Here is a 19,935-nt window from a genome sequence, read left to right as displayed (position 1 = left end):
TGCATGTCTGTCTGCCGGCTTTGTAGGGCCAAGTCGCTCAGGCTCTCAAGCCACTGGAGGCTATGATAAGCCCGTTTCTGGTTTCTTGCACTTAATACGTGCAATAAGAAACAATCGAATTACTATTATTATCAGGCTCACCTGCTTCATTTCCTTAAGAATTTAAATGAAAATATAAATGAGCCAGGCAGACAAGAAGACGGGCCGGAAGAGTTTCTCTTCCACCTTTTCACTAATATGAGAGCGAAGCAGTAGACGCTACGACGGAGCACTTAGCTATTATTTCCCAGAAGGCTGCCTTTCTTGACCGAGACAGGAAAGCCGTTCATACAGGGTGCCTTTTCATGATTTTTTTCTACCCCTAATGAAAGACCCGGGTGTATAAAAGAAAAAAAAATGCCTTTCAGGCAAAGTTATAAACTTGATCCTAGAGAGGAATAAGCCGTGCTAGTTGGTACATCATTTGAATAGAAACAGCGCATTAGACGTGACCAAGCAGAGAGAACACACAGACTCAGGCGCTGTGTGTTCTCTCTGCTTGGTCACGTCTAATGCGCTGTTTCTATTCAAATTATAAACTTGATGAATCTTGCATCTTTCTTTGCACTTCGTGTGATACTGACAGTTTCACTGCATGAGAAATTCAATAAAGCAAGGATAAGCATTGAAGAGATTAGCGCTGCTGCATGGGGACACCAGTGACAGCGCATTAGTGGAAACGACAGTGATAAATTCGACACTTACTGTGAGCCGGACCGACTCCTGCTGATTTCCCTCCCTTTTTTTTTTAGTGGAGCGCAGGCTAACGTTCCGCTGATATTCCTCTTACGTACCCGTTGCTTGCGGTGATGACGAGGCGAAACTCGCTCGCACATACTCACATCCGATTAAAACTACTGGTAAGGTTGAGTTAATCCTGTTAATTAGCGTTTAAGGTAAAAACTATCCTAAGCTGCGATAGTCAGGGCCATCAGAAAAGTTATAAAGAAAGCTTTTCGTTAGTCAAACACGCACTGCAGCTTTCATTATCAAAAGCAGTGCTTGGTCGATGCGCGACCCACCGTCAGTAATCATCGCTCACCTACCGTGATCCGATACACTCATCTCCGGGAAGAGGTTTTTTTTTTTTTTATTGCGCTCAGTACTGGAAGGGGCGCGCATTCTATAGCATCAAACCACCGTCGCACCCATTCTGCTCTTGCAGTGAGCCAGACAGGGAGACGGTATACTTGAGTAGCCATTGAGTGGGTTCTCGGGGTGTCCAGGGAGCTCTTGTGCAATCGATAACTGCTTTCTGCGCACAGTCGCTCTGTTATATAAATAATACACACAGTCAATCACTGCCAAGATCCTGTCTTCCCAGCAAGACTTCTAGAGGTGCCATACTTTGGCAAGAAGAAAGAACCAAGGCTCGCATCCCGATTATTATTAGCCTACTGTCTGGAGTAGCTGTGCTCATAGGTGGACCCGGTCCTCGACTCACCTTGTCGTCAGGAAGCTCGGCGGTCTCGTAGCATGTCTCGTGTGTACAACGCGCCATGAACTGCGAGCCGGAGCCATCGCAGGAGCAGTTTCGGCACAACCCGTCCCTCCAGACGCTGTCAGCCTGTCAGGTAAGATAAAGAGCACGAAAGCTCGTCGGAAGTAGCCCTCTTGCAAAATATAGGCTACGAACTACTTGCCGCCGTTTTGTCAAAGTGAGGGGAAATAGACAATAAAACGAACAAACAGCACAGTCTGACAAGCTGCGCCCGGAAGTACAGGCAACTGCAAAACGCGAAAGGGAAACACCTCGCAGGTGTTACCCGATAGCCGCACGACTCGTCAGGCGAGGTCTGGCAAGAACACTCAAAGCTGGCGAGGAATATGAAAGGAGACACGCAAAATCATGCCCAATACAGGCTTAAAGCACCTCTGTGGGTGTTCCATAAATTAGTGGAACGTCAAGTCTCCCTTATTGTGGGGTCGCGCTTCTAGTTTTAAGCAACCACGACGGTTTTAAGAAGCATGCTTCTAACTTGAGACCCGGAAGTGCGTGTCAGACGAGCAGTTTGCCGTGAGTTCCGGTCCTGCTCCTTGAAGCACACGACGCGCAGATAGGGAAAGGGAATGCCTCCAATTACCAATTCACATGTTCTAATTCGCATTGCTCGCGCCTGCACCTAGCTCTGTAACGCACGTTTCTGGGCGAGTTGGTTGAGCTTGTTTGGAACAACTTAGTGCAAAAACCTACAGGAGGAAGCATGACAGAGAAAGGGCGTTAACAGGAGCTACTAACAAACGGCGCATCTTAACGCGATAACGTTCAGGCTCCCGTTGTGCAAAAAATCTGGCGTCGTCAGCGTCGTTAGCGTTGCGAGTGAGGAATCCCTGAAAAAGCCACCCAATTGGGCCACCTATAGGTCACGTGCGCCATCACAACCTACCCACAGGATTGTGAGCAAACTGACCATCGTGGCAGGTGGCAGTTAAATTGCTGATTGTTCGTGACAGCTAGCTCGGGAAGACCAACATGGGTCGCTCTACTAATATACCAAGATTACAGGCAGGAGCGCAGAAGGATAAACACCAGCTGGAAGTTTGCCACATAAAGTATCTGCCGACTCTGTAATCATCTCCTCGTTAAGTCTGTATTCAGCACAGTGTGCCTTTTTTAAAGTATTCTGCTGGCCGTGCGATCGCGCGGTACGAATCCAGCTTTCGTCTTGTCTGTCTCTCACTGCACATACGTGCTCTTTCTGTATATACTACGTACAGACCTGAGCAAAAGTGCAGAAACAGCGGTGAACTCTTGTCAGCTCTCTCTCACTGCGCGCGCCCGTTGCCAGTATAGGTGTAGTGCACCGTCCTTAGCGTGCTGGCCAGTTCACACAGGAATTTCCGTCAGACATGTCTTTTTCAATAGAGAAGCCGCCAGGGACCACTCTTGGATGCTGCGGCGGCAGCTGCCAGGGCGAGCGAGTTAGCGCGCGAACTCCTTAGATCACTCAGTCTCTGTCGCAAATCACAATCGCAGCACAACTTGGCGCGTAGGTTCTGCATTCTCCCAAAAGTAATTCACTGCTTCCAGTTGACGGTACTCACGTGACAATGCTGCATAGTGATAGCTATCTAGGCAGCTTCTCGTTCTGAACTCTATCTCTTGTGAATGTTGTCGCCTGTGTCAGTCAAAGAAAGACAGCAAATCGTTCGGCTCAGCTTCCAAGAAAAAACTGGTGATGACGCAAGAAACGAGGACACGGAAGGCACACAAAAGACAGGACTGACGCTTTTGTGCCTTCCGTGTCCTCGTTTCTTGCGCCACTCCCAGTTTTTTTCTTTCAACATGAACCAACTCGCCCAAACTAGAGTTCCAGCTTCCAACATGCTACAGTGAGCGAAATCTTTCGCCACATTAGGCGTTCACGAATTATTCACTCAGAACCGCATGCAGAGCCTGCGCTCGAAGTTGGGTTGCGATAGCGACTTGTGATAGAGATTTACTAACAGAAACACTCGCTCGAGTTAGCTCCCTCTCCCAGACAGCCTGCCGCCATGAAAGTGAAGAGCGCTCCCTGCGGCTTGTCTGTCGAAAAAGCCAAGTCCAATGGAAATGCATGGGCGGACAGACGAGTACATGAAGAAGGCTGCACTGCGCATATCTCGGCAACATGTGCGCGCCGTCAGATAGCGCTGACAAGCAGTTCTGCCATCGTCTATGTCGTCTCTCTACTTTCTCTCACGCCTGCACAGTCTGACTAAAACAGTTCGCAGTAGCGCATGTGAAGGTCCTTTGGCGCTAAGCTGTTCTAAATATTAACCATGACTGTGAGCAGGGTATTTCTGCTTGCTTTGTTTTCATTTCATGCTTTCATTCCCCGCGGCTATGAACACATTAGTGCCGCCTCGAGCCTTTCTTTTTGGTGTAGCCGCGTTCCCGATCTCTCTCGGCATTCCCTTTGGGGATTCCTTGCTGTTCCCTCGGGACGCGTAATTAGTCGGGCGGAAGGACTCTCCCCAAGGCAACGGCATATCCCACCTGGTAGAAGGAGACATTCTGTTGCTGTACGGCCACAGGCACTTCCCGGCCTTCCTCGCTCACTTCGTACTGGTGCGTGTATAGGCAGACTCCCTCGGGGGCCTCTGCACAAAGGAGAAAGAGGGAAAGGAGGAAAATGAAAGCGTGTGCTGTGAACTGCTCAGGGTTGAGCTGCGCATCTCCAGACCAGCGAAGCTCGTCATTAGGCTGGCAAAAAAGAAAACAAGAACTTATTTTATTCTGATTCGCTCCCGCTCAGGTTGTCTGCTGCAAAATAAAGTTAGCGGCTGCCTGCTTAGTGAGTTCTTCCAAGCCAGCGCCCATTACCCGGGGAAGATAGACGACTCATTCATTCTCCAAAAGAGTTCTAAAGCGCATTTTCAATGTTACCGCATCGCTTGAATTAGACCTTCACAATCATGCAAATGCAATTATAGACCTAGAAATTGGAGGTTCGATTGGCGATAACAATGTATTTGTGATGAAATAGCGTTGCGACACCATATTCTCTACCGTATGACGTCCTCACAAGTGGCGCGTTATTCAGATAGCCACTCTCGAGTCTATTCTTCTATTCTTTGACTAAGGTTCACATGCACAAGAGTGCATCCTGGTAGACAGTGAAAGCTGGAGCAGCGGGCAGTTTCACGATCGCTGAGGTTCGCGCTTACAACTTGTCCATCGTGACATGTACTTCCGCGCTAAAAAAAAAAAAAGGCGGTAGTGTTTTAGCGTAGTTAACCCCAGTAGACATGCAAAAGCATGTGTTTAGCCTGGTTGGATTAGCCTAGGCATTTTATAGCTCTGTGTAACTTGAAAGCGCATTAATCGTGTAGTGCGGATGGAGTGCGCCCTCAGTGCGGTGTGGCTATGCCGTATATGCGCACAATAAGTCGCACCGTCTAAAAAAGGTGGCGAAAAAGTGTGGCGTCGATATTGTATTGACTGCCCCGAAGAAACTTGTGCGCTTGTGGCCGCTCGTAAACGGCGAGGTAAGGAAGCCAGTGTGTATTACGAACCGCCAAAAGATGTTCGTTCCACGCAGAATCGGTGTTGTCTATAAAATCCCGGTCACTTGTGGCAAGGCTTATATTGGGCAATCATTACGATGCATAAATGAACGACTGCGAGAGCACCGCTTGGCAACGGAATCCTTATCGGCGGGGAAGAATCTCGCTGCGCACTGCAAACGCTGTTTTATCGAACGGCACCGTGGCGCCCCTGACCCTGCACCTTGCACACCAATCTTTCAAGAAACAATCATTCTAGGTACAATGAAAACGCAATCGGAACGTGAAATTTTCGAAGCTATGTGCATTGATAATGAAGGTTCTAAATGCGTCAGCATCCCGTCAGTCAATCTATCGAAGAAATGTTCCTGAAGCGTGACGTTGCTACTGCGCGTGTGTGAGTATCAGCGTTTTTTATATGTCTTGATTGTTTTTCGAATAAACGGCAGTTCAAGACTAGCGTCTGTGCTTTGTATTTGTGTTCTTGTCTCGTGTGTTCACTAAGCGCTAGCAAATATGATTCCAAACGCCTTTCAGCAGATTCTTGAAGTTCGCGCTGTAGCGGCGCCCATACTAAGAGAGTCTGTGCCATCCCCTCTTTCACCCCCCGCTGCTTAGAAAAGCAGCAGAGTAATGCTGCCATAGGCGGAGCACTCACTGCACTTGTAGTTGTCGCAGCATGCCCCCGGAGTGGCGACCAGCTGAGTGCCCGGCGGGCAGCGTGGCTCCGGAGGACACTTTTCCGGGTGGCACACGGCTTCCAGGGTGGCGCAGCAGCCGACCGGGGTCATCACCACCTCCTGCCCGATCTCCAAGTCCGTCGGCCACACAACGGGAGGACACAGCGCCGGATCGCATTCTGCGCCAGGTGCGACGCTTTGAACAACGGAGAACAATTTCTGCACTGCAACTACATGCAGTGTGCCCTGTGGCAGTGTTGGCGCAAGACATTCCTGCCGCAAACGCAGGGTTTCTCGAAATTACCTCAGTGTAGAAAAGGAGCGACTGTCTACGCCAGGACAGCAGCAGCTTGGGCATGTTGGTTATTCGTTTGTGGTGGAACAGCGCAGAACGACGGGACAGGACAAGAGATAGGCGCTGACTTACAAGGTCAATTCAGAGCCTATCTCGTGTCTTTTCCCGTCGTTCTGCGCTGTTCCACCGCAAATGTCTACGACAATTTCTGACAAAGCACTTCATCTTTAGCGGGATTACTGGGAGGAGTAACATCAAGTTGTTGTTTTTTTCTGGGGAGGGGGGGGGGGGGGGGGTCTAACATTGGCCAGAAATGCGGATCCACCGGCTCAAGCATAGCTGCGCTGTGCCGCCTTCTATAATACGCGGGATAATGTGCATGATTAGTAAGTTTTTCACTACTTGAATAAACTTAATACGAGGGAACGCTTGGTATTAGGAGCGTATGAAAGTCAGCAAAGCCTTTCTAAACAATTTGTCTTGGGAAAATTGCGGTCTTGGGACTGAATGAGCGTTTTCAGCGAGTTACTAGCGAAGCCAAACATCAAGTTCGCACTTGCCGGTATTCCTGTTGCGAATGAACGGCCGCCGCACCACTTTACCTCCTCGCGATTTCGAGAAGCTGCACGTCTGCACTGGACTGCATGGGACTGATGATGATGATGATCAACTCGCGTGATGACTTTGATGATCATGAGGACGTTGTTGGTTGTGATGGTGGAAATCACGACGATGACTCGGTGACCGTGAAATCCACCATCACCACCACCCTGATCTCGTCAAACGAGGTGATTATCAGGCCTCCGGTAATGACGGTTAACTCGACTGATGTGTTTGACGTTGATGATGGTGGACATAATGGTCACACCGTTACGGTCGTCACTTTCACTACCCAGCTACCTCTATCACCATAATGTTTAAACTCACCAGGCAAGTACAGCGCTCAAAAAGAAATCCTAGGGTGCATTGTTTTTATAAATAGCTTCGCGAATTCGGGTTCTGTCGGGCTTGATGGCGGCTCATGATACCATGATACCATGACTGATTTGACCGTTGTGCGGCTCGTTATGGGCAGCGTGTCCGATAAAAGATAGAAGGCGCGATAAAAGAGATATGGAGGGAGGTTGTGCAAACGTATAGAAGAGAGCCGTTTTAGAGGGATGAGCGAGCCCCAAACGGGGCGCAGGGAATCACGTGTTCGCCGACGTTTTTATAGCTTTCGTGAACAAGCTCTTTCCCGTGAGGTAATTAATTAAAAGTGCCCTGAGATCCCGGAGAATGTCCCATAGGTTTCTCCCGAATAAATTTTCTTCCCGCTTTTCTATGTTTTCGTTTTTCTTTTTCACAACCATAGCAAACGAGCGTGAACGTGCACTAGATAATTTCAAAGGTCAGATTGAGCTTTGGGAGCATGATATGCTTTTGCTTTCAAAGAAAAGTCATTCGTGTAAATATCTTAATTTTATCAAAACTATCAGCAGTATTTAAACATGTCGGGTTATAGAAATAATGCAGGAACTTGACCAGGGAAACAAACAAGACGTAATGTTTGTGCCCTCACATTGCGACAGTTCTGTGGTGTTGCGCTGTTCAGCACGAGGCCGCGATCCTGGACGTGGTTAATTACTCTAGACCCCCGCACTGGATGACCGTTCCTCCGGCGTCGGAACCTTAAAAGTATATCACAGCGAAAAGCTATCGCAGGCGGGGGGGTGCTCTGCCGTAATGCGCTTCTTGGCCAGGTGAGGGAGAAGGCTACGCGGCCAGACCAAATATCATCGCCACATGAGCGCTTCGTACGCATCTAATGCGTAATAGGGAAACATCCGGACTAGCTGCCCTCCTGGCCGTGCTCGGACCAATGACGGATCCGCCTCCTACTAAACAAAAGCTAACAGATGAACAGCGTACTCGAAAAGTCCAACAGCAGCGGGAACAGCGCTGTGGGTAGAGCTTCTCACTGAATTTCTATTCACTTTAGAAAGTTCTTGTCCTTAATTACTTGCTAGAAATTTCGACTTTGTTTTTTGTGGTTTGACAACTGTATCCTTCTATTCTCAATTGTTTCTTTATATGTCTTTTCACTACGCTGTATTTTGTACAATATTATTTATAGTGAGTTGTTATTCTTGTTTTGCTTTTCTGTTTTTCGCCCTGCTAATCTATTTCATTCTCACTATATAAATATTACTTATTTAAATTACCATTGTTATTACTGCTAATTGTGCCTGTCTGTGATGCTGCTTGTTTTTATTCAAGTTAGTATTAATCTACCGGGGGTCCCATGACAGTCGCTTGACTTTGGGACCCTTGCCTATATACAGAATTTATGTAACCAATATGTACCCAATAAATTCTTATCTTATCTTAAAAAAAAATTGTTCGCGCTAAGCAGTACATTGTTTTGTTTTTTTTTTCCTGTTCTATTACAGCACAATATTTCGTGCATACTGAAGCATCTCACGGCTTATATAAGAAGTTTAATTATTAAGTCTGTTTAGCTATTCTTACGTAATTCAGCAATGAATGTATTCCGTGATCTACGCCTTTCGTCCATAACGCTGCCTTGTGGAATCTAGAACTGACGTGAGGCTGTCGTAGCCCTCGTCGTTGCCATACCTGTCACACCTTCGGATGAGCTAACGTCTGCTCCACTGACCTGCAGTGAGTGTTGCCCCGCGCAGTCAGTGGCGAAATTATCGCAGAAGAGACCACACGGTCTCTTCGACCGAAGGAACCTTTTTGTATTCCCCGACGGTCTACAAGATATGGAAGGCGTGTAAGAGATTATTACGTTCCCTTTCACTTTAACAGGTTACCTCCAAGTGTTCGCCGGGCAAAAACTAAATACAAAATAAAAAATATGCTGCGATACATTAATTAGAGGGTTTACGACATCATGCATGTGCTTTACCACCTGTCAAATAAATCTTGTGATTTCATTGGTTACTGCTGTATTTATTGCATTGATCTGAGGTATTGTCATGCCACTTTGGTTTTTCTTCCTTGCAATTTAATCTGATGAGGATTTTTTTTCTTTCATGTAACATGAGTCTTGTGTCTATTTTGTTCTCACCATCATACTAATTTGATGTCCGTTATTTTGAATGTGTTTTTTTTTTTGCCTATGTGTATATCTGCGCGGTTCCGCTGCCTGTCGGGCTCTGCCACTCAAGCCCTATGAGGCTTTGGCAGGCCGGATTTCTGTACATTTTTTTTTAATATTTGGCGCAATAAAGTATTATTATTATTAAAAAAAAATCTCATCTGCGCACATGACTCCCTCCGGTAATCCACTTTCCCCCACCCAAACTAATCCCAGACCGTCGCTTGCCCTCACAGACCAATGGCTACGCCTTTACTTGGCATCTCCCTGCCAGGTTAATTTCTTATTCACTTTTTCCAGTTTACCACGAAGTCTCGTTGCTTCTGCAATCTATACGGACAGTTACTCTCGAAAGGCCGAATCCACGCGTCTAGCGAAATGCTGAAAACAGCATGGCACCTCGACCAGGAGGCGATGGTGACGCAACTTGGGACGAAACCATTTTTGTGGGTGGCTTGCTCCAAAGTTGTCCGAACAGTATTCTGAGCCTTCGGCTCTGAGAAATGTGTAACCGAGTCACGATGCGTTCTAGCTCACCCGCATAATTGTGAACTCAAGCGTTTAACAGTGAAGACCGACATTAGTCCTGGTTTTATTACCTGTGCAGCGCTCCGCCGAGGCCGTATATATACCGGGTTTTTGTTTTTTAGAAGGTCCAAAATTTAAAAAAAAAACAGGGTTTTCGACGTAAAGAAAGCTTTCGCAGCAGGGGGCGGCAGAAAGTTAGGTGGGCGGATGAGATTACGAAATTTGCGGCAATACGGCGGCCAAAACTGGCGAAGGACCGGGTTAATGGAGAGACATGGGAGAGAATTTAGCCCTGCAGTGGGCGTAGTCAGGCTGATGATGATGATGATACCCTTGTTGGCGGATGTCAAAAAAAAAAAACAGGCGAATCATGTTAACTAGTGAAGTGGTTAAGTAAATTCTAATAGTTAACTTTATAACTATTACCGGTCGGCACCTGATTGCAATTTGAAATTGGTAGCCGGCCGTTAGTAGTAGCGATATCTGTTTTTGACATTTTGAAAATGAGATTACTCTCGCCACTGTGGCTCGGTTAATATGGGCCATTTCTGGCGCTATTTGAAAACCGCGCGCTTGCGCGAGGGCGCAGAGCACCGCTATTCAAAGCGCAATAATCCGTGACGCACGTAGAACGTGGCATTCTCTGCCCCGACCGCGCTGGAGCAGGTTAAAAAGATAACTACTATAATTTGCTTAATCACTTTACTAGTTAACATGATTCGCCTGTTTTTTAACGTCCGCCAACACTGGCACTCCACGCCGCAAAAAGCTTCTCTTTACCTAAGAAAACCTAGCATTTTTTTTTAATTTTGGGCCTTACACCCGGTATAGAACCGGGAGGGAATGCCAGCGCTTTATATAGTTACGTTTTGTCCACCGTCATCACAAGAGGTGGGAAGCCGTGGCATGTGAACGCATTAGCTGAAAAGGATGTCGAGTAGCTCTCATTGGCACCGACATAACAAGGAAAGTATGAAAAGGAACTCGAAGAAACGTGAGCACGAGATAGAAAAGAACGGCTACTAATTAACATGGAGTGTTTATCTACAGGCGTATACATCTTTTGTTTTCCCACAGCCGGAAAAAAGGAAACCGACGCACTTTCCTAAACACATCGCTTTTAAGCGCTCTCCTTTCGTTGTGGGGAAACTTTATTTCTTTAGTTTCTTTATTGCAGCACGTCGGATACATGCCGAGTTTGATGCTTGACATGTAATAAGAAAGCAAATACAATGGCGCCTTTACACGACGCTTGAGCAAGCATTACAGAACAATGATTCGTCTGTTTTCTTTTTCTTTCTCTACTTTGATTACAGAAGCAATTTTGGAGTGGCTATGAAAATACCGATGAAGGCGCTTGGAAGCTTAAGTTATAGTTCCATCGAACTTTAGGAAGCATGGTCCGACGGCAGGCTAATGTGACTCCAAATAACATGCTTCTCATTCCACTGTTTGACATGGTCTTACCGCAGAAGTATACGGGACAGCCATTCTCGTCCGTCCTGGTCTTGGCGACGTCGCCCTTCTTGCACTTGGGCAGGCTAAGTTCAGGGCACTGCTCAACCACGTCCTCTGAAACAGGGACAACAACAGAACCGCCACATTCAATGACATGAACATGGTGGCATAGCGCTAGTCCCTGAACTATCTCACGGTGTCATTGCTCCACCGCGACAGTTTGCCGCATTTAGCTGTCGGTGCCGGCTTTCGCGTTTGCTTTTTGAAAGAACACCGCACCGAGATTTAGGAATTGGCATCATGCCGGTTTGGGAAAGGGCGCACCCTTGAACCACTCACGCCTTGCTGTGCGCCCACGGTTCGCGCCTTTCATTAGCACTCATGTTATTATACAGTCTGTATCACGAGCTATAACGGCACTCGACTCCAAGCAAGAGCGGTGTCGAGCCTTCAGATTATATCGCAAGACGCAGCGCCACACATGCGTTCCGATACGCTGCAATAGGCTAAAGCTGTCTACCTCAATCTGATCGATTGATTGCTTTATCGACTGATCGATTGATTTATCGATCGATTGATTGATTGATTGATTTATCGATCGATTGATTTTCGATCGATTGATTGATTGATTTATCGATCGATTGATTTTCGATTGATTGATTGATTGATTGATTGATTGATTGATTGATTGATTGATTGATTGATTGATTGATTGATTGATTGATTGATTGATTGATTGATTGATTGATTGATTGATTGATTGACTGATTGATTCGGCTTAGGCCAGCTGGAAATAGTGCTTCTGGAGAGAAACTACGATATGTTCTTCCCTCTACCCGCCACCCTTTCGCAGTCGAATAGCGGTACGCAACGTGCATTTGGCCGGCGCGTATAACATGTCAAATACCACGAACCCCCGACGAACTGCGTTGCTTTTGCGATAGAACAGCAGAAAAGCAGAAATAAGCCTCCGCGGCGCACACACCTACAGCAAACCACGAGTCGTTCAGACATTCATGTCTGCGGACGCATGCACTTTCCACCGCCGGGCAATGTCCGGGCAATCATCGAGACAGCGCACTTGAGTGGCATTCGATTGCGCCGAGCACCCGCGGTTGCTACCCAGCGAGGGAGGGCGGGCTGAGGGTCGGTTAGGGGCTCGAGACGTCGTAACGAGCTCCCGCAGCGTGCACTTAACGGCGTCCCTCGTTTTGGGCTCGCGCCACCGCTGCACTCTGCGTCACTAAATCTATGCAGCCTTGGGAAATCTACAGCAGGCGTCCCCTAACAGGAGAACCGAAACAAGGAGTGCGGTTCGGGGGTAATAATGATATTCAGAATGCTTCTTATCGCCCTATTGGCATAGAGTGATGGTAAAAACAGTGGGCCAATCTCGAAGCTCGTTCTCACCCCTGAGAGCCCTCGCAACCGAGCGTGGCTGACCTGATGCGGCCAAAGTTCTAGCCTCGACCACGTTGCACGGTTTTAAGCTCGGCAGTGAGAGGCAGCCGCAGGGCGATATTGAAGTGGAATCTTCGCCACGTCGGCTCATCCCCTTTCCCGTGCGAGGTCGCCGGATGAGATCACAAAACTCATGCTACTTGTTTACGTCTGTTCCTTTCGCGTGTTTCCTTACTCTTCCTCAAGGTCAGAGAGGAAAAGGGCTACGCCGATGCTTCCCGAGTACGTCCACTTTTAGCCGTCGCTCTGATCGCGGCATTTCTGATAAGTCATTGAGAGATAAGACATCTCTCTCCTATCCTTTTATTCTATCCTTACAAGCTATCCTTTTAGTTTTTAGAGGACATCAACTTCCGCGTTTAGCTGTGTTAATTGTTGGCTTCACCTTCGTTCCTCGAATCTCGTTTGTTTACCCGATCGCCATTTTGTTTCCATGGCGTGTTTTTTCTTTCCATTTCACCTTTCTTTTTTCAATACGCTTGATCTGTGTTTGTGTGCATGGTTTTAGTTCCACGTTATCGGACCAGTTCTTGAAAACTCCTTTGGTCAAACCGTTCAACTGTTTCAAGTGTTGGCGGTCTTTTAAAGAAGACTTGCTTATAAAATATTTTTCTCACACCTCGTTCTGGTTTTGTCTTTTCCTGTACTATCCTATGGTTTTTGTTTCTAGTTTTTGTTGTTTTGCCACTACTTGTTGTCGCCACGAGTGCATAAAATCGCGGCCTGTTGCCGCCTGTGTTTTTGGTAGATATCCAGTGTTTCGGCGCTTCTGGAATAAAGTTGAAGTTCAGCGCCCGTTCCGTCGTCTTTTCTGTTTCTGTCCCCTGTCCGTGCGTCTAAGCGCTGTTAACCCCAATGGAGCAGCAGAAATGTCCGGCTACACGGTGAGCTTGCGCAATATGGGGAGACAAACAGCGTATAGTGCTAACCTATAAACCGTGCGTTATAAAACCGTATAAACATAGTATTGGTCTATAAATCGCAATCAACAGATAACCAAAGCCCTGTCCCACGGGCATGATGAATAGTGCGCACTGCTGTCATTCGTTTTTGTGTTTTTTTTTTTTTTACCTGGCACAATAACTATTCTCTCGTGCCTAATCACATCACACCCCTCCTCATGTGTGAGGAAGCATACCGGGCGTACTTGGCCAATCATTCCTGCCTTAAATTTGTTCGGTCTCTATGTCTTTCTCTCTCGACCAGAGGCTAAAGGGGAAAAGCGAATCGCACTTTATACCTGCTATTCACCATCATCCAATAAAAGTAGCCCTAAATTTTATGACAGGATAATATTAGAAGTAACGTGCTGTCCAGTTGTGAGTCCTTCACACTTTCAGTGCCAAGAAAATGCAGCATCTGATTGGTTTCACTGCATACTCCCTACTTTCTAGAGTGCTAAGCCTTTTCGGAGAACAGCAAACTTTGTAAGGATTGATGATAGGCAAAAAAAGAAAGAAAGAACTTGGCAAGTGGATGGGTCCTTTCATGTGAACGAAGCAAAAACGACCAACCTCAAGTATCGACATCATGTGTCGTCTTTGCTTTTTGCGATTCGCGGTTTTTCTTTTTCGCAGGCTCGTGGCATTACGAGGGCTACCGTTGATTTCCATGCGTGAAGGGCTTCCCTCGACGGCCCGCCGCCGCGTCAGCTGTTTTCCCTGCACTGCGCTGCTCTGAATGATAGACACAAATGCACCCTAAACCGCACGATCCCTCTTCGGTAAAGAGCCTGACGAGTCCCGCCGGCACAAATCAGCTGAGTCGTCAGTTCCCCATCGCGGGTCTACCAGCAATGACGGGAGACTGGCCAAATAAAAAAAAATACAGATGGTGCGCCGACTGCGACCTCCGGGGAGGTTTTGCGCTTCTTTCACGGAATGCTTTCGCTTATCCCTCCCGTAAGCTCCGTCCCTCTCTATCGAGCAAACCGGGGCTGTAGTTGAGGTGCTCCAGCTTAAGTTGCGTCACCTGTGGACCATTAACGCCGACCCACATCGCAAATCCCACGGGTGCCATTTCAGACGCGGAGTTGGAGTGCGTTTTCTCGGAGACTGCCTTTACGAAAATCGAACGTGGGAACAAGGTGAAGCTGAGTTACTCGTGGAAGTGCTGAGACCAAAGTTTTGGCCGCGTTTAAAAGGGACGCAGAAGTTTGTGTAAAATAAGTTAGAAAAAAAAGCCTAGTAAAAGTGGAGCAAAACAGACAAAAACAACTGAGTTCAGATAACATATCGCAGTTCAAAAATACTATTGCTAAAGGTACAAGGTTACTATGCGTCATGGAACAAAAAATGGGTGAAATGCACAAAGAGTTACACAAAAGCAAAAAAAAACATTTGAGGTATACATGAGGTTAGCTGGGCATGAACAGAACCAATGAGGCGAAAGTCTCAAGCAGCTGAAACCAAAGCTATATGAATCGCGATTATATCAATATTGTGCTAAGCGTTATCAACGAAGTGTTTGAGTAGATGTTGGTGAAAGGTGTCATGATTACGCCGCAGGGCGATGCAATCCGGAAGATTGTTCTAGATGGGATGGCGCGCGGGAGAGACGAGAACTTGAAAACATGAGTGCTGCCATAAATGCCTGCATAGCTGTAGTTATTATGCAATCTATGTGATAAGTAGGAGGGACGTTGTACATGTGCTGGCGGTGAATCAGTGGCATGGACGTATTTTTTTTTTGTTCCTTGCTGCCATCGTTTCCTGTTTTCCTACTTGATTTTCTTCTTTCTTTCTGGGATTCTCCACTTTTTTCTTACTTTTATTATTTCTTTCTATCCTGCTCCCCCTTTTTTTTCTGTCCCTCCTGCCTCGTTCCTTCCCTTCTTTCCCGCTTACATTCTTTCCTCATTGGGTTTTTTTTTCTGCCTTCTCTCTTTTTTCGTGCTTCTATTACCTTGTCTTATTTTCTCGCTTTCTTTGTCCGCTTCTTCGTTTTCATTCTCTTCTTCTATTCTATTCTTGCTTTCACATTAAATGCAACAGCCGCCTCCATCGTAAAGAGCCATAAAAAACGTGCCCGCGAAAGGCTGCTTTAAAGCTGCTCACAGAGCCTCGTTCCCTTATAAAAATTGTCTATAGATAGTGTATAGACTTCTTATTGACTCTATTGACTTCCTATATATACAGGGTCTGTTCTGAAAGTAGTAGGACTGGTTCTTTCCTGGGCGAACGGGCGGACAAGAGGCGGTCTGCGCGTGCAGGATCGTTGAAGGGGGATATTGGGAATGCTGGGGAAAATCGCCAGTCGGCTCTCGGCCGTTGAAGAGATCAGGCCGCTTGTACTGTGAACCCTTGTCGAAACGTCTCGTCATGCAAAATCATGGAGCGTTTACTGGATCAGCGATACGCGATCAAATATTGCGTAAATCTTGGTAAAACGGGCAAAGAGACTCACGACATGATTAAGGAGGCCTACGGTGACGCTGCCATGGGTAAATCAGGTGTTTTTTGAGTGGCACAAGCTGTTCCGAGAAGGTATACGGAAAGAGTGGAAGACGGCGACCGCTCAGGACGCCCTTCGACCAGCAAGACGAACGAAAATGTGTAGCGAGTGAAACATTTACTGAACAGTGTTTGTAGGATGAGTATCACAATGATTGCTGATGACTTGCGCATTCCCAAACATAAGTTTTTGAGGTCCTGACATAAAACTTAGCCATGAGGAAAGTGTGCGCGAAGTTTGTGCCGGGAGTGTTGTCAGAGGAGCAAAAGGCCAACCGCAAAAGCGATCTGCCAGGATCTTCTTCGTCATGTGAATGAGGACCCCGATTTTTTGCCCAGCACAAGGCGGCAACGCTGCCTCAGCCCCCCTACAGCCCCGACTTGGCCCCGGCAGACTTTTTTCTATTCCCGAGAAAAAAAATCGACACTCAAGAGGAAACATTACGGATTGGTTGAGGCGGTTCAACAGGCCGTGACGAGGGAGCTAAACAGCACTCCGGTCCAGGCGTCCCTGGAGGCGTACGAAAACTGGAAAACTCATTAGCAGCAGCGTGTAGGTGCGGAAGGGTGCTACTTTGAGAAATTCTAATCGTTTTTATTGCTTTCATGAATAAATTTTATTAAATAAAATGAGTTCTACTACTTTCAGAACAGACCCTGTATATTGCTTTCTGTCTGCTCATAGTCTACAGACTGCCTATAGACAAATGTCTACTAAAAGTGTATGGCCAGAAGTCCATAGATTGTCTATAGACCGCCTATGGCATTTGTATTGCCTATAGACTGTTCTCTAGGATTTGTCTATAGACAGTCTACAGACTTTACAGACAGAAGTCTACAGACATTCTATAGACTGTCTAAAATCTTTTTTGTAAGGGTTGAGGGCGTGCGCTGTGCTCCAGTATACACTTCAGTCGTTCTCACTGAAGATAAACCGTTGTGGTAACTAGCACGGGTCAGTGAACCCGCATTTGGGTTCCACTGCGCAAATCTCAGGCTTTCGAGCAAAAATGCGCGTCGACGTGTGGGCGCACTTATTGGTTGCGAATGTGTGGTTGGTTGTCGCGATGCACTGCAGCTTGAACGCCAGAACACTAAGAACGTGACTGCTGATCACGTGATGTGCCCGCTTCATACATTCTGCAAAGCAGCTCAGCTTATACAGGTACGGTTGGGTTACCAAGAACCTGGCCGGGGACCGCGCATTATACAAATGGTGTCGTTGATTCCAGGTGACAAGAATCAAGAGAGGGGAATGATACGGAGAGAGAGGGAAACAGCGAGGTTCCACGCTCTTATCGGCGTCGAATAAATGCTACGACGGCTACTTCCCGCGAGCAACGCGAATGTCGGATATACTTTACACAACCAGACATCGGCTTATATGAAATTCCTGTCTCTTATCTTGGCAACCGTGGCCGCCACCTCTCTTGCACTTTTTCTTGATTCTTTATTTTCCTCTCTGTTTCATTTAGAAAAGAAAAAAGACAGTGGCTTGCTGCCAACACCATAATTACGCCATTAAGTGATCGAACGCTGCAGTCATAACGATGGGTCTCGCTAAAGCTGCGCCCCCCGACAATAGCAGAACTGAGTTGCCCACTTTCAGGCGTCCCTTTCGCTTTCGGTCGTTTCGCCCTTCAGAATTTTTATTTGGAAGGACGTTCAGGCAAAGTCAAACTCCCCTACTTATGTACAGACCGGTCGTTTACAAAATATCCCTTGCACTCGGCGAATAAGGGACCGTCACGACTTGGGTCGATGAAGAGGGTGGGTGCAGCGCGTGTGCCAGAGCGTGTGAACGCTCATCTTAGTCTCGCGAAAAATCAAACACATCTCCGCGTGGTTCTCCGAAACAGTGCGCCCTCAGCTCGATTGACCCTCTTTCTTTTGAATATCTCCTTCCTTTCTTCAAAACATGCCTGCGTTCATGCGAAAGAGCTACAAGACTTTGTTCTTTTGATCTAGACAAGCGCTCCCTTTCCAGATGACTGCTCAGGGCCTGATTCTTCATCCCAGCTGCTGTTAATGACAGCGTGAAACTAGGAACCACTACTGCGAAGCTGGGATATCATTGGGAGAAGACTATGTGGACAAATGTGGCAAAAGAAAACAGCTTGGGGCGTTTTTGCAAGCTGTAACAGCGTGCAGACGCTAGTATTCCATGTTCGTCTACCGAAAATTACCTGTCAAGAAAGCACGTCACAGCGGCATGGTCAACGAGCAGTTCGACTAAATCAGGATTACTAAATTCGAATACAGAGAAACAAAATTGGAGGGGACACTTACACTCTACGTTAAGGGTATGATGTGACAGATTTATGGGTCAATGCCACCGGTGGGCCTTGTGTGACCTAGGTTGCTCGGTAATCATTAATTTTACTGCCACCTGCTACGGCGCGCAGTTTGCTCAAAATCAGGTGGGCAGGCTGTGACGAAGTCACAAGCTAACGTGACCTTGGCAGCCCACCTGCCTCATAGCTTGCTTCTCTGGGGGTTTTAGAGCGAAAGCTACACTCCTCCAGTTCTGGCCATGTTCAAGGTCATGTTCAAGGTCATGTCGGTATGAAAAACGAACTCTGGAGACTGCGGGGCGCGAAATATCAATAATAAAATTAAAAATTGGAGCCAATAGCAAAATGTAGCAACTACATGGACTAAAATAAAAATTAAAAACCGGAAAGAAAAATCAAAAGACAACAAAAACGAAAAATTGAAAATAATGAATGAAAACAAACAGTAAAAATAATAAAAGAACAACAAAAATAAAAATAACAAATTAAAGTAACGAATTGCAGAAAGATGTGCGCAAAGAATTGTAAAAATAATGGCAGAAATAAATCTGTAAAGAATTCCAGAAAAGCAGCTTTCGCTCTGCATTAAGGTTCGGCAGGATTGGATTAAGACGAACCTGCGCCATTTTTTTTGTGAGTTTTTCGCACACAGTTAACGACGCTGACGACGCCGGCGGAGACGCCGGATTTTCTGCGGCCCGAGCTCCTTAACGCCATCGTGTTAGTACTTCGACGACGGAGATGTGTCATTCGCTATACTACTCCACGAGCGCCGGCCATGGCGTGCAAGATTACCGCGTTCTCTGTCTCTGTAGATCGCTCTCAGCGTACATTAAGCCGTCAGTAACGACGACCTACAGCGGCGTGGCAGCAATGTGCAAATAGAGCAGCAGGCGCTCCATACTCACGGCAGTACTTCTCATCGCAGCAGCGGTCGGCGTCGGCGAGGCGCACCAGCTTCTGGTTCTCGTGGCAGACCGGGTCCGGGGGGCACACCTCGCGTTGGCAGTCGGCGCGACCGCCCTTCTTGCACGTGCAGCGCGTGCACCGGTCTCTCTGCCACTCGTCTCCCACCTGCGTCGCTCGAAGGGTGAGGAACGAATTGCGACCAACTGTCGGGACAGCATTCAAAACCTCTTTGGATGACATGAAAAGCTGATATGATTTTGTAACCGCCCTAAAACGGTCAAACATAATTGCGCTTTTGAAAAGACGGGAAAAAACAGGGACGACACAAACTCTAGTGCGCAAACTGTCAACTGAAGTTTTATTGCGATGAACGCACATATATAAGCTTCACGTCATAACATAAATCACCAAAAAACGGAGTTAAGCAGCAGTTTTTCAATCATGCCAACAAGCATCAAAAAAAGATTTAGTCCCAGCTGATTGGATTACCATCGTCCAATCAGCTGGGACAAAATCTTTTTTTGATGCTTCTTGGCATGACTGAAAAACTGCTGCTTAACTCTGCTTTTGGTGATTTATGATATGACGTGAAGCTTATATATGTGTGCGGATACTTCACACAGCTGCCTGCATTAAAAACGGGCGGTTTCTCTTCGACTCTGCACATCGTTTATTTCTTTTCAAAACATGCCGAATCTCAATCAGACAGGAGCAGAGAAACACA

At 46.9% G+C, this 19,935-nt stretch overlaps 1 protein-coding gene across 4 annotated transcripts in view; it reads right to left on the bottom strand.

The window, feature by feature from the left end:
• Positions 1-19,935, bottom strand: part of LOC149334847 (uncharacterized) — a 221,262-nt gene that overhangs the window by 16,673 nt on the left and 184,654 nt on the right. For all 4 annotated transcript variants that reach the window (XM_089551475.1, XM_089551474.1, XM_089551476.1 and 1 more), the window contains 5 exons: positions 19,211-19,376; positions 11,105-11,209; positions 5,687-5,887; positions 4,019-4,122; positions 1,484-1,606 (listed from right to left, as the gene is read on the bottom strand). In XM_089551475.1, coding sequence (XP_089407601.1) covers positions 1,484-1,606; positions 4,019-4,122; positions 5,687-5,887; positions 11,105-11,209; positions 19,211-19,376 — 699 coding nt within the window. The remainder of the gene's footprint in view (positions 1-1,483; positions 1,607-4,018; positions 4,123-5,686; positions 5,888-11,104; positions 11,210-19,210; positions 19,377-19,935) is intronic.

This window comes from Amblyomma mixtum, chromosome 7, assembly GCF_055824585.1.
Source record: "Amblyomma mixtum isolate Tamu chromosome 7, ASM5582458v1, whole genome shotgun sequence".
Lineage (NCBI taxonomy): Eukaryota > Metazoa > Arthropoda > Arachnida > Ixodida > Ixodidae > Amblyomma > Amblyomma mixtum.
Note: the sequence above shows the minus strand (reverse complement) of the source record. Positions and strands in the feature narration are given on the sequence as shown.